The 14,722-nt window shown below is 43.3% G+C and overlaps 1 protein-coding gene and 1 long non-coding RNA gene across 2 annotated transcripts; one reads left to right on the forward strand and one right to left on the reverse strand.

Annotated features, from left to right (window-relative positions):
- The first annotated feature begins 1,471 nt into the window (after positions 1-1,471).
- On the forward strand, positions 1,472-3,678 carry LOC111255089 (chymotrypsinogen A-like). The gene is made up of 6 exons (XM_022816731.2): positions 1,472-1,709; positions 2,021-2,207; positions 2,351-2,449; positions 2,658-2,854; positions 2,939-3,075; positions 3,208-3,678. The coding sequence occupies exons 1-6, from the start codon at positions 1,472-1,474 to the stop codon at positions 3,478-3,480; spliced, it is 1,131 nt and encodes a 376-aa protein (XP_022672466.2). The 3' UTR covers positions 3,481-3,678.
- LOC147754138 (uncharacterized) lies at positions 2,179-4,491 on the reverse strand. Its single transcript, XR_015318142.1, has 3 exons — positions 4,200-4,491; positions 2,920-3,092; positions 2,179-2,454 (listed from the first exon to the last, which is right to left on the reverse strand). It is a non-coding gene; the product is annotated as an uncharacterized LOC147754138 (long non-coding RNA).
- Positions 4,492-14,722: the final 10,231 nt, after the last annotated feature.

The raw sequence follows: 14,722 nt of genomic DNA on the forward strand, positions 1-14,722 counted from the left end.
GAGCTTTTCAATATTTAATGTGTTTTTTAACTTCACCATACATATGCAATTAGCCTATTAGACTGAGCTAAATGACGCAAATGAACATAAGCTGTTTTGGAATCCCTTACGCTTGTTCGTATGTGACCGTGACCTGTTTTCGTGAAATGCTCTGCTAACCAGTGGGTTATCAGTGATGCCGTTTATAGTGCTGTTTAGATCTAATCAGGTGAAATTCACTACGGAAACATATTATCAATAGATTATCAATATTCCAATAGCACAAATAACATCATTTGATTTATTTATGATGACGTTTATGAACAACCCTTTGTAGAAACATATCATTTAGCTTTCAACCCCGTTATCGTTTTTCAACTGCCGAATACGCTATTTCGAATGTTTACGAAGTCTAAAAATCTTGAGCAAGTTTGTAGTGTGCACTATGTTGAAACACTACCTTAGCCTTTCAAAAAGATGATCTAGAAAAATATTAGTAATGTACGCTAAGAGTCGTTTCGTTAATAACTCCGGATATGCTGTAACTCAATCTGAGCTTGACTACGACAGCACTTGTTGGCTAAGGCTGGATACCTCATGAACATACGACTTTTAGACCAACAGGGATAAATTGACTAATTCGGTGTGATCTAGCAGATCAGAGTGCTCGGCTCGGGCAACTGCTCATGGTTAGAATTGTAGAGCATTTTGTTTAATTGTAAGGAACCAATGCTGGACATGTTCGGAAACTGGTTTTTCATTGAATTCTTCCATTGAAATCTAGTTATATTCTATGAGAAGGCGGCAGACTCTCGCCCAGGTGGAAAGTTTTGCAAACTCATGGTACAGCTTGACTACCCAAAGCTTATTTTTACTCGATGAACGCGCCTATGTTTTTGTGTTTACCCGCGCTCAATTCACTATGTCACTTTCTTCAGCAGCGTTGCAGAAAGTAGCAGTCTGTCACGCTTAGTCAGTTTGACGGTAAAAGATTACCAACGTCTTTCTTACTGCTTGTCTATTAGCAACTTACTGCTGTTCAGGAGGAAGATAGTTAGGTTGTTGACCACTACATATGGTTCTCTTTAATATTTTTTGCTAATGAGTTGCGTACTTATATCGCAAGCTATGTGATGGATTTTTTAGTACAGAGCGCAATGTACTGCGGACAGGCCATATAGTTTTTTTTTACAAAGGAAGGTAATTCGCTCCTAATAAGGTTTCGTGTATAATTTAGCTAAACTGGTCTGTAGGAAATGACAGTTGGAGGACACTCGCAGACGTTTAAGTTGTTTTCCGAATAATGTGACATCCTGTTGTTGAAACGAGCTATGCGTAGTGTGTTTCACGATGTTAATGCAGTATACATCTAAATAGCATCATATAAACTCTAACCCGGCGTCCTTGCACGTATGCTTAACATATTTCACTCAAGTGAATCGAAATCTGTAGTCTTATATATGATTGTGTGGCCGTTCAAGAACACGTTTTTATGGTAATATCTACCAAAAGCAGGCTTATTGATATGGTGCTTGGTTCGGTACCGATACGGTCGGCAACAATTTCCACTCTATTGACGCTTTGCTGGTGTGTTTGTGTAAATACATCCGGTGCTGTATGTAAGCCTATTTTACTTAGTAGGCACGATATCTATAGTGATTACTATAATGAAGTATCCGATGAGGAGCAAGAACAACCGGCGTACCCTCAAAATGCTGCGCTTAACGACGGTATGAACTATGAACTTTTAATAAAATGCGAGAAACTGTGTGTATCGAATCTCTCGTGTCTCGTATATATCTTACGGAAAAAGTGCCGATGGATGCAGAATGAGCATGTATAATAAGAACCGTTCAATCGTCTATGAGTTTATCGCTTCTTTTTACTAAAACAAGTAATTTATATGTTTAAACAGATTAAAATTAGTATTAATAAGTGTACGGGTGCGAATTTTTGTTTCGAAAGTCATCTTATACTTTTAGAGAGCTTATCAGTGGATTTACGTATTATCTAAGAGAACCTATTCTGTATTGCACTATAGCAAATTGCGGTGTAGATGGTCGCAGTGCGATTACAAAGCGAGTACTCAATGGCAGCTCTGCGGACGACCATCTGTTTCCCTGGGCGGTTAAACTCTACCGCGTTGACGAACGTGGCAAGCTCGGTCTTTGTACAGGCAGTCTTATTTCGGATCGACACGTTCTTACAGCCGCTCATTGCGTTTATGGGTTAGTAAAAAACGTAGTAGGCAAGTGTGGCTTATGGTATGCTAGTTGCATAGGCCTACAACTTGCAGCTAAAAGTATACGGGACAGTTCGATAAATGGTCATCCTAGGAATTTTACTACGGGAACTATTTGGGCTCTTTCAGTAAGGACTACGTAGGTGGCATCATCGTGTTGATGGGTTCTGCTAATCCTCATCTGCGGTCGCATCAGACTGTTAAAAGAACCGTCGAAGCCATTCGAATGTAAGCTGAAACGATGATAACGGTTTTTTAGATATTGAAAAATGAATACGATCTCCTTATTAAGTACACATTAGGTCAAGCAATTTTTAGTTTATAGAAGTGTATCTGAGTTACAATATCAAACCCGAGTTCGTCAGAGTTTTTAGACCTTTTGTACTCGGCCCTCCGAGCCGCCGTTCGAAGCAACTTATAAATTCTTTTTCAACAGGCACGGCGGCTACATTCATGAAGGTCTCGTTCGTGATATCGCTCTCCTTATTTTGTCGGAACCGGTGCGCTATGGGCCCACCCTACGTCCAGTTTGTTTACCTTACCCTTGGATGGGAGATTATGCCTGGGAAACTGCAATTGTAGCTGGCCATGGGGTCGCTGGGTATAAAAAATCCGGCAAAACCCAAAAACCAAGTAATAAAATATTTACCTTTACTCATCACTATATAATAAAAGTAATTGTAAGATAGGTGGCTTACGTTATGTCCTGCTTTTCAGAGTTTCCGCAGGTTTTGCAATACGTTGATCTTCGAGTACAGAGCGATTATCGCTGCTCTATTCAGTGGGCTCGTTATGGAGAATTTAATCCTGAATATCAGATCTGCGCCAAGCGAGGTTACCATGGGCCTTGTGGGGTGAGTTCTTTAGAAACCTTAAAAAGTTATTAATTATATATATATATATATATATATATATAGCATAAATCGTCTCTCTTTTTTTAGCAAAATGACAACTACAGCTTATATTATGCGCTCGATTACAATTAGGGTGATTCTGGTGGACCGCTCATGCATCGCTCTCCGTCAACGTACAAGATGTACGTTATTGGAATAACGTCTTACGTGAAAGGGCGCAGCTCGACAAAGTGTCTAACTAAATACGGTGGTGTTTTTGTTCGTGTGTCGGCATACTATGGATGGATATTAAAAGGCCTGGAGAAAAGTGAAGGCTGGGTGACCACAAGATGTGAAGACCATCAACATGAGCATGATTCTTGTGAACTTTATTATAAGATATTAAAATTGCTTGAAATGTATTAAGAAGTATGGTCCTTATTATAAATCAAAATTCATAGATTAATTTTATTCGTCCACTTAACGCATGCGTTTTCTTCCTTTTGGCAGTGACAAGAAACCATAGACAGTATTACGTCGCGAAACCTTTTAGAATGCTATATTGTGAAAAAGGCAATTAAAGCGTATAGAATCGAAACAATAAACTCAACGCAATGTATAATATATTTTATCGTGATATTTACTACGTAGCAGCGTATTAGAATCTGCTGCTTATAATTCTTTTACATTACAAGTTTATATGTAGTCAAAAAAACGCCAGAATCACTAAAATCCACCTCAAAATATTTGGTAGTTGCAAATACGCCACTGCCATCCAATAGATAGAAGTAACGATCATGGCTGTACTACGTCTTCGGTTAGCTATGTTTCTCCATGAACGACAGGAGGTGAAATTGGATATTTGAATTCTACGTAATAGCTCAAACAGTTTCTTCTACAACAGTTCGAAAATGCTCGCATAGCGATCGAGCCGTTGGATGTGTTATAATTAGAAGGCAGAAGAAGGCAGTTCTTATAACAAAAAAAAACTGCATATAGACAGCTAGGTTAACTACGGAGATATCTCTGGTCAAACCCGACAATGTGAAATTTTTAGATGGGTTGATTTGTGACTATATATATATATATGTTAAGAGTAGCGTTTCTCCTATTATGGAACAATCGTTTGTCGCTTTGCTGTCTACCTGTTAGTATATAGCTTTCTCCTCTTTTTATCCTCATGTTTACTTTGCTCATCATTAGTATATTCGTAAAACTATCACATCACTCTTATGCTTTTGTGTATGATGCGCGTTGATGGCACATAGCACAGACAGCGCGTGCATCTGTGGGTCATCGTCTATCGTCTGGCGGACGATGTGTGCGCTGTTCACAAAAACAATTCCGATTATTTAGTTGTCGTTAGACGCGGATGCGAGTGGGATGCACATCGTTGCAGAGTACTGATGCTCGAGAGCCACCTGCTTAGTCGTGGTGTTGACCACCGCACAGAGTCTCCAATACTGTGAAATTACTGTCTGTGATTTGTTGTCTCGCTTGAAGTGTGTCATGTGTCGCGTTCTCATTATTACTGTGATTTAATTTTGTTACCCGACAAATTGTAAATAGTGTCTTGTATAGTTTGCTCGTTAAGGGGTAAGTTTGTTGTTAAATACGTATCGGGCAGTCGATTCGACCAGCACATGGAGCACCTCGAAAGGGAATTGGAGTGTTTGATTGTTATACAACATCGTTGCCATTGCTATAGCCATACGTCGGTGCTGCGTTTAGGCCGTATATCTAGAACTGTGTTGTTATGCTACATCTTGATGATATATCAAGGATTGTCTCGTGGTACCTTTGTATAAACGTCGCAACCAATACAAAGCAGATTGACCAAGGCATAGGGGTGTAGAACGTGGTGCGTAGAACACTTGTATCGACTATTACATTGTGTAAACCGAGACTCTGCATGAATGAAGGGACGCCATCTATCTTTGCACTGGAGATTGTGAGTGTGGACCATGATAGATTGAACATTATTAGATAGTATCTTTGAATTAAATGGCCGCGAATGTGATCGGCTACAATAAATTGCTGTTTGAATTCTGGGTTCTTACTGTTTTTTTCTTAGCAAGTTCATTATTATTAGAAACCTTGTTGTTATTCGCTTTTAGTCATCCTTTCCTTATAGATACCGTTTGACATATAACAATAACCTAAAATAATATACTCAATTATATTTCCATCCGCAAAAAATGCAACCATATCCGGCCGTTTCTGAAGCGGTTGATAACAAATGAAATGTGGTCTGCATACGACCATAAAATACAAATAAAATAATCCATCGTGCCAATGTTAGGCCACACACATCTTTAGCAATCGACCAAATTAAAATTAAGCAAATTTGGATAGAAAATTTTAATGCATCCTCCGTATAGCTCCGATTTTACGTTATCAGAGTATAATTTGTTTCAATCTCTCAATCGTGTTAATTCAGTTTTAATGGTGAGATGCAAAAATCACTTGGTACAATTTTCTACTCGAAGACTCTAGAAATTCTAAGGTGATTATTTTGTGATGTTACAAGAAATATAGAAGAAGGTCATCAATCAAAGTGATGCGTATCAAGTTTATATATGTACATATATAAGCTTGTGCGATAGAGAGTCTATTAAGGGGACTATTCGCAGCTGTTGCACAGGATATGCACAGGAGGATCAGAGTGTATCGGTAAAAATGTTTGGGAAACTAATGAAGTGATTAGGTGGTAAAGTTAGGTTAGGTTTTTGGAGGACCCCCACCGGCGAATGAGGCAGGAATGTCTCAAAGACATAACGGGCAGGGGTTGCTTACCCCTACCGGGCGCTTCCTTAGGTGGGGGACAGGGGAACGCTTACCAGATATGATCAGTTCCGGTAAATAATACCGGGCGCGAACCAAAGCCAGCTTTCAGGGGAACTCTCATCGTTCCCTGACTCCGGCGTAAGCCAGGAACGGCAGGCCCTTGAGGGCTCTTGCAACAGACGGAAGCCAAGCATGAGCGGTTTCAACGGCGTGAAGAGCAGGAAAGCAAGGGCAGATAACCGTAGATCAGGGAGGCTGCAGGCAGTGTGACCAACCGCGATGAAGGGATACGCGCGAGGGTAGCTCTTTAAAACTGTGAAGCACTGACAAATTAGCAGATAGTACAGGGAGCCGAGCACCGAGTCAACACTATTTGGCTGCCCCATCATCTGACAAAAGATCTGAATACAGTTGCAGTACCGGATGACGACCTGGTGGGACCCTGCAACAGTACTAAGAAACATTTCTGAGGTTACACGTGAGAAACCCACTTAGCAGCAGGTCGAGCACAAAAATAAGCTGTTGTTTGAACGACCAACACCTTATATGTGGCCCAGAAGCCGGGCTAGAACATAAGACTTGGAATTCACGATAAAGAAAAGTGCTGACACTACAGTGCCATTGACGGGCGGGGCTTCTATCCCGGAACGAAACGAAGAATGTAACAGTAAATAAACGAAAAATATGGAACGGAATAATTGTGGCGTGGAAGAGACGTATCCATTCTCGAAGTCTTCGCTGACAGAACGGACGTTAACAAGGGCAAAACAAATAGCCGATAAAGCTGCACAAAAAGACAGACTGGATCGACCACCACGGGCTACTCAGGTCGTCTCATTAAATAACTTGGGTGCGATAAATCCATCGGACAAAAGAAAAAAGGAAACGAACGAGGAAGTTGTGCTGGAATCAAAGAGCTTAGATGAGTTTATGGTACGATGTCAAAACATATTACACCGCTTGATATCTTGTGTAAAAGATACAAGGTTGTCCGATATACAGGACAACGTCAAGGAACTAGTTAAGGTAGTTAAAGCCCTAATCAGGACAGAAGGGCTGAACAAAAACGCTGAGCTTGAACGCAGAGAAAGCACTACAGCAAATGTTGATACATCAAGCATAAATTAAGTGACCTAACTCAGAGTTGAAGTCGAACTACTACGGTGCAAACAAGGGGGGCCACAGGTGATACAGAAAACAGAAACGTCAGGCCAGGGAACTCAGGCCGATTGGCAAGCATTCCGAAAAAGAGTAGAGGGCAAGAGAGTTCAGAAGGAAACTATTAGCTACAGAAGAGCTTCAACGAGTGCATGAAGGAGGATTGGCTAGAGACTCTACTCAAACCGACAAAGGAAACGACAGTCGTTATCGTAACGAGTCGGACAGACAGGCCTATGCTGTTAGAAGACGGAAACGAAAAAGATCGGGCCCTACTCCGACGTCTGAAACCACAGTTACCAGGGCTGGCGAAAGTCTGGATGCATCTCTTAGCCGAAGAGGTGACAGTAGTCATGTCGCAGGTAACCGTGGACATTGAAAGCACGACCCAAATGGACGCGAGTAATCCAACTCCTAAATGTTTAATCGTTATTAAGATGCCACACTTGGCAGACAACATGCCCAAAAACTTGGTCGTGGATGATCTCATAACAGCTGTGAACAAGTTGATCCACTTGTGTGTCAAGGCGGTGTCAGTCGTTTTCCCGGAAAAGATGTCGAGAGAAACAACCCGCAATTTGCTGGAATACACCTTCCTCTCATTAGGAAGCGATAAGATGGTTGAGCTCTGCATTAAAAGCAAGAAAAAGTAATGACAGCACCAAGAGAGCTGGGAAAATAGGAATTATCGCTACCCATAATTAAGAAAATACTTGCTATAGGTGCGAGACTAAAGGACATATGTTACAAAACTGCACCCAGGTGATCCCACATGCCTGACGTGCAAAATGGAAGGACATTGGATCAACTCGATGGCCTGCCCGAAGTTGAAAGAATAGGTCGAGGCTATAAAGAAAAAAGCAAGGTCCAAAAGATTGCGGCGTGAGACAGGAGACTAAAACTACGACCTCGGCAACTGTATCAGCAATGACGGATAAGTCAAAGCCAGCAGCTAAACCCAACGAAAAGAAACCACGCGCAAAGGAAACCGCCCAGGAAGAATGGGAAGCCACCATACACCAGGCGGAGGAGACAAAGTAGAGCGAAACCAATAATTAAAACGGTTGATACTCTTCGAGGTATTACAAATCAACCCCCAATAGGTGTCACGACAGGCGGAGGCTACAGCGCTCTACGCCGCCTCAGTGTGGGCAGATACGGCGCTGAGAACAAAAGCCAACCGCGACGTATTTGTAGCCACTCAAAGAATAGCAGCAATACGCGTAGCAAAAGCGTACAGCACTGTGTCAATCGAAGCTTTTCTAGTGCTGGTTACATGGGACCTGCTTGTTAGGGACAGAGCGGAACGTCATCTGAGAAACGTAAATAACGACGATAACATGGCCTGCGAGACCATGATGGACAAATGGCAGCGACAGTGGGAAACTCCCAAGGCCAATAGTATAGGAGAGTTTCCGGGCAGCTGGACCCGGCATCTAATTCCAGATGTCAAGGAATGGACTTGCAGTACCTGTAGAGAGCTTACGTATCATTCTGGCCAGGTCCTGTCGGGTCACGGATAGTTTTAGACCTACACGGCAAAGATCGGCAAAGCGCAAGCGGACACCTGCGTACTCTGCGTGTCGGACATGAAAGACAGAGTAGAGTATACTGTGCTTTACTATAAGGCACTAAATGGGGTCAGAGATAAGCAGGCACATAGAGAACTATCAATGAAGGGTAGCGTAAAGGAAATGGTGGAAATGATGGCAAAGGACAGGGGAAACTGGAATAAGGTTAGGGCCTTCTTTGACTATTGATGAAAAAAAAAGGAAAGGTTCGAAAGGACGAGCTGCAAAAGAGTAACAGAAGGACAAGCTCGAGACGAGCAAGGATCCGATGTTTTACAGGCAGCTCTTACGGGAGAGGAGGGGACAAGATCCCGCTCGGGACTTAGCACATCCGGGGAGCAGGAGAGCTCGAACGGAGGATGGACCAGAACGTGACAAGGGGGGATAGAAGCCCAACGCCCGTTCCTGCAAGCTATGCTTTCGAAGTAATATTAGACTATGTCCCGAACCATGACCCAAGCTGATAAAGAGGTCCAGGGTTTAGTGGGTGAGAGTACCACAGTACCGGACGAAACACAATTCAGTGAAGCCTGGTCTGCATAATGCATTTGCCCTCAACCTCCAAGAAAAAAAGGAAAAGGTTAGGTTAGGTTCCCGGAGGCCCGATCGATGAAAGAGGCAGGAATGACCCAACGATCGGCAGGGGTTGCTGGACCCCTACCGGGCGCGTCCCCAGGTGGCGGATAGGGGAAGGCCTTTCAGATATGATAGGTACCGGGAAAGGATACCCGGCGCGGACCAAAACCAGCCCTCAGGGAGATCCTCACTGTTTTTCGGACACTTGGTGCGAAACAGAAACGGTGGGCCCTCGAGGACTCTTGTGGCGGAGGAAAGCTAACTCAGAGGGCTTCAACGACGCGAAGAGCAGGGGAGCAACGACGGAAAGCGTCGGATTCGGGAGAGCCGGAGGAAATAAGACAAGTCGTTGGGCAGGGACAGACGTGAGGGTACCGCTCTAAAACCGTGGGGCACTGACGGGCTGGCAGGTAGTACAGGGGCCCGGGCGTCTAGTCAACATCACCTGGCTGCCCCATCAACTGACCAAAAATCCCGCTATTGTTGTAGTGCCGGATGACGACCGGAAGGGGCCCTGCAGCAATACGCGGGGGGCATTGCTGAGGCCACACGTCTGTAAACCCGCCCTTCGATAATTGTCGAAGGCTAACGGTTCGAACAACCCACGTTGTCTAGCGACCCACTAAAGTACAATATAAACAGATAAAATGGAAGACAAGAATAAAATAAATGCCGGTACCACAGTGCCACTGGCGAGAGGGGTCCCCAACCCTGGAAGAAAAGAAGAGACACAAGGAGTAAGAAAACAAGGAAGAATAGAAGAGGAAGGACATGAAGAAAAGATGCATAAAAGCTACGTAGGGCTAGGCCCAAGTAAAACACGGGAACAGGTTGGGACAAGGAAAAGAACTATGGAAGAAATATTTTCGGTAAATAATACGGAGGACATAAACCCAACAGATAAGAGACGAAAAGAAAATAAAGAAGAAGTACGAACAGAATCCAAAAGCGTGGATGACGCCATAGACACAGTCAAAAAGCTCTCAGGAATTCCGGAAATACGATGCAAGAAACATAAAGTCATACCAAGTGACATCAAGGAGAACGCAAGACAATTGGCCAGAGCTATTACAACCTTGATAAGAACCGAGGAGCTAAGAAAAAAGGCCGAACTTGAAAAAAGGAATAACCTCGAAGAGCAAAAAGACAAGATACTGGAACTAGAACAACAGGAAATTCAAGATGGAAAAAAAGGGAATGAGGAAAGGGAAACGCAAAAGAAAAATAGAGAGGATATCTTGTGTAATAGATGCAAAGAGAAGATTGAAAGGGAACGCCTACAAGAAATAGAAGATGAAAGGATAGAGGAGGAGATAGAAGCGGAACTAACCGCAGTCAAAACAGAAGAGGACTTTAATCGTGTGGCTAGGAAGAAATGGCCCAAGAAAGTGTTCAAGCGGGTTGCAATAATAAAGGAAAACATACTGAACATTAAAGATACCAGGGCGATAATAATCGAAAAGGACCTCGAGCAGGACCGAAGGCTACTTAAACAACTAGATGCTCAAATTAGTGGAGCCAGGGAAGCAAAAAAACTGACAGCGGGTAGTGTTGCTTTAATCACGAGTAGAAGCTCCTTCAACCTTATGACAGGGCAAGCGAAAGGGGAAGGAATAGCGGAAAACGCAAAAACAAATATAATAATAGGAGTTATAAATAAAGAGGAGACAGAAGAGGGCCTAACAAAAATGATTAAGAAAGTAGTCAAAACTCTTAAGGACGAAAAAGGACAAGCAACACCAATAATAAAAATAACTGACCAAGCTGATACCGAGAACACCAGAAAACTGCTGGAGGTTTATGGCAGATATTTCGGGTGCGATATTAATATAAGTAGAGAACAAAAGGAGAATACACAAAAACAAAACATGGAAAAGAAGGAAAACGAAAAATCGATAACAAGAGGAAGACGTAACGAAGAGACCACAACAATAAGAATAAAGGCAGGAGAAAACAGATCCTACAGCGAGGTGCTGACGGGAGTCCGAACGAAACTAGGACCCACAAAAATAGACGGTAAAATAGGAGTCTCCCAAGGAGCAAGAGGAGACGTTCTGCTCAGAATACAGGGAAATATAAAGGACGAAGCCACAAAAATAGCCAACATTCTTAAAAACGAGGAGGGCATGAAAATGGAGGTAAGCACGAGGATAAGTAAGCACACGCTGGCCTTATGGGACGTAGATCCGTTGGCTACGGGAAGAAAGATAGCAAGCGATATTAAAACGGCGCTGGGATTACCGGAAAGTACGGAAATAACAGCTGGAAACCCCCGACAGTCGAAGAGCAGCTGGTACTCACTGATACAAATACCAACAGCCTTGGCAAAGAATATAAGGGAAAGAAGAGCGATACAGGTTGGACCATACAGATGTAAGATAAGGGAATGGATCAGGCTACCAAACTGCTACAGATGCCAAATGGTAGGACATAAAGCTTATGAATGCGTTGAAAAATCGACAGTTGAAGGGAAGAGATGCTACAACTGTGGGAACACCGGGCACACGGCACATGTCTGCGAAAGAGCAATCCCATTCTGTTACGAATGCGACACGGAATGCCATAGGGCCACATCAATGCGGTGCCCCAGATACCGCGCCATGGTGGACCAGACCAAACGTAAACACGACAGCAACAAGACAGCAATAAAACCCTATCCCGGTTCCCCCACAGGATCAGAGGAGATAAAAATAAGAGAGGAAAACGGATGTACAGAGAAAGAAAGAAAAGAGGAAATAAGGAGGAAGGAGAAGAGAATAAAAAGGCCAACGACGGACGAAGAAAACTTCATAACGCCAACGGCAAAAAAGACGGCGAAACGGAACTAAGGATAACAAGGCAAACGGAGGAGCAGGACACAGAAGAATAAGCAAAATGGAGGTTAAACTAATTCAGATCAACCTCAACCGTTCATCTGTAGCACATGATCTACTGGAAATTACAACCCAAAAATACGGCATACATCTGGGCCTACTATCAGAACCAAATTACAAAAGAATAGTTAACGATAAAGGAATTGTAGTAGTGGATGACAAAAAGGATGCCGCAATATACTGGAGCGGTACGAGGGATGTAGTGATAAGAGGGAAAGGAGCAGGAAATGGTTTCGCATGGGTGGAGATCGAGCACATAGCGGTGCTATACACATGCTACTTCTCGCCCAATAAACCAGCAGAAGAATACAAAAAATTCCTAGAGGAAATAGGACAAAGCCTAAAGCAACACGACAATAGGAAAAAGATAATAATCACAGGAGACTTTAACGCAAAGAATATAATATGGGGCAGCGGAAGAAATGATAGAAGAGGTACAATGACCCTAGAGTGGCTAGCAACGGAGGGACTGGCAGTGCTTAATGACGGAAAGGCACCCACGTGTGAACACGGCGGATACCCATCATACATAGACATTACTATGGTAAACAACGAAGCAGCAGCATCCACAACAGGATGGAAAGTTTCCTGAATAAAGAAGAAAGTGGCAGTGACCATCACTACATATTCTTCCAAATAGAACACACAGGACCAGCAGGAGGAGCACAGGGAAAGACGAGAAGATGGCAAGCTAGGAAACTAGACCAACAAATCCTGTGCAGAGAATTAGAGGAAAAATGCGAGCAAATCACGCTAAGCGACACAGGAAACGAAGGAATACATATAGCAGCGCAACAACTCAGCCAGCTCATGATAGATGCATGCACAAAAGCAGATCGGCGACGGCCCACAGATAGACCACACCACCGCCCAAAACACTGGTGGAATAGAGAAATTGCAGAACTCAGGAAAATATGCGTGAAAAAAAGACGCACATACACGAGAACAAGAAGCTGGCAAAAACGCACGAACAGCTTACAACCGGAAACGGAACAAAGAGCAGCACAACAACTACGGGAATATCAGGAAGCTCGAAACAAACTGAGAAAAAGTATAAGACGTAGTAAAGAAAAATCCTGGAAAAAACTCATAGAGGAGGTCGACCGAGACGTTTTTGGACTTCCGTATCACATAGTAATGAACAAAATAAAGAAAAGATCACCACCAATCCCCCCAGATATGGTGAGGAAAGCGGTAAGAGACTTATTCCCAATGCAATCAAGAAGGGACGATATGACGATTGAGGTAGACGAAAGAAACATCCCCGAAGTAACTCTGGAAGAAATAGCAGAGGCAGGAAATAAAATAGCAACAGGGAAAGCACCAGGGCCCGACGGCATCCCACCGGAAGTAGTCAAGACACTAATCAAAAGACGGCCAAGGATAATACAAAAAATGGCGAACGCCATATTAAGGAGGGGAATTTTCCCGGATACATGGAAGGAAGCAAACCTAGTCCTGATTCCAAAACCTGGAAATAAGGCAGGATCCACGGCATTTAGACCAATCTGCCTATTAAATATAATAGCAAAAGCCATTGAAAGAGTAATAGTAAACAGATTGAATAAGGAAATCGAGGACAAAGAGGCACTGTCGGAGTCCCAATACGGCTTTAGGAAACGCCGTTCCACGATGACAGCTGTGGACAGGGTCCTCAAGACAGCAAAGGAAGAGATGAGAAGAACACTCAAGACCCGGAACTTCGTACTACTGATCCTACTGGATGTTAGAAATGCCTTCAATAGCATGAACTGGGGAAAACTAATGGAAGTACTAGAAGAAAGGAATATATCTAAGTATCTACGTAGGGTAATCAGCTCCTACTTAGAAAACAGAATACTAATAGCAGAAGGGACAAGATACACGATCTCAGCGGGAGTTCCACAGGGATCGATACTAGGCCCTATGCTATGGAACTTAGCCTACGATGGCGTTCTACAAACAGCCGGAATGCCGGAGGGGGTGGAGACAATAGCATACGCAGATGATCTAGCTCTTATAATCAGGGCCCGGACAGAGGTGGAGCTAGAGAATAAAGCTAACGACTCTCTACAAATCATAGAACGGTGGATGGAAGAACATCACCTTAGGCTAGCAGCAGAAAAGACAGAAGCAATATATTTAACTGGAAAAAAGAAGACCACAAATATAGAAATATACCTGGGTAACACACGAATTAGCATCCAAAAAAGAGTAAAGTACCTTGGAGTAATAATGGACACCGCAATGACTGGAAGGGAGCATATTAAACACGCAGCCAAAAAAAGCAGAAAGAACAGCCCTCAATCTGGCGAGAATATTACCCAGAGTGGGAGGAGCCTCGGAGGGCAGTCGAAGACTACTGGCCTCAGTAGCAGAGGCGACAGCGCTATACGCAGCTTCGGTATGGGCAGAAATGGCGTTGAGGACAAAAGCCAACAGAGAGACACTACTAGCGGCACAAAGAATAGTAGCAATACGAGTAGCCAGAGCATACAGAACAGTGTCAACCGAAGCACTCCTAGTACTAGCCCAAATGATACCATGGGATCTGTTAGCCATAGAAAGAGCGAAACATAGACAAAGAAACGAAGCTACAGACAAAACAAGAGCAAGGGAGGAAACAATGAATAAATGGCAGCAGCAATGGGAAAACCCATGCACGTATGGAGGAGGAGAACCTCCAGGCAGCTGGACCCGACACCTAATACCAGATGTCAGAAA

Source organism: Varroa destructor, unplaced genomic scaffold (assembly GCF_002443255.2).
Source record: "Varroa destructor unplaced genomic scaffold, Vdes_3.0 BEIS01000423.1, whole genome shotgun sequence".
In the NCBI taxonomy this organism is placed as follows: domain Eukaryota; kingdom Metazoa; phylum Arthropoda; class Arachnida; order Mesostigmata; family Varroidae; genus Varroa; species Varroa destructor.

Bases quoted from the DNA above. Each gene is read 5' to 3' on its own strand.
- LOC111255089 (XM_022816731.2), top strand. From the start codon at position 1,472: ATGGTAATATCTACCAAAAGCAGGCTTATTGATATGGTGCTTGGTTCG. The intron at 2,450-2,657 runs GTAAGCTGAAAC...CTTTTTCAACAG, and splicing joins ACCGTCGAAGCCATTCGAAT to GCACGGCGGCTACATTCATG. The intron at 3,076-3,207 runs GTGAGTTCTTTA...GATTACAATTAG, and splicing joins GTTACCATGGGCCTTGTGGG to GGTGATTCTGGTGGACCGCT.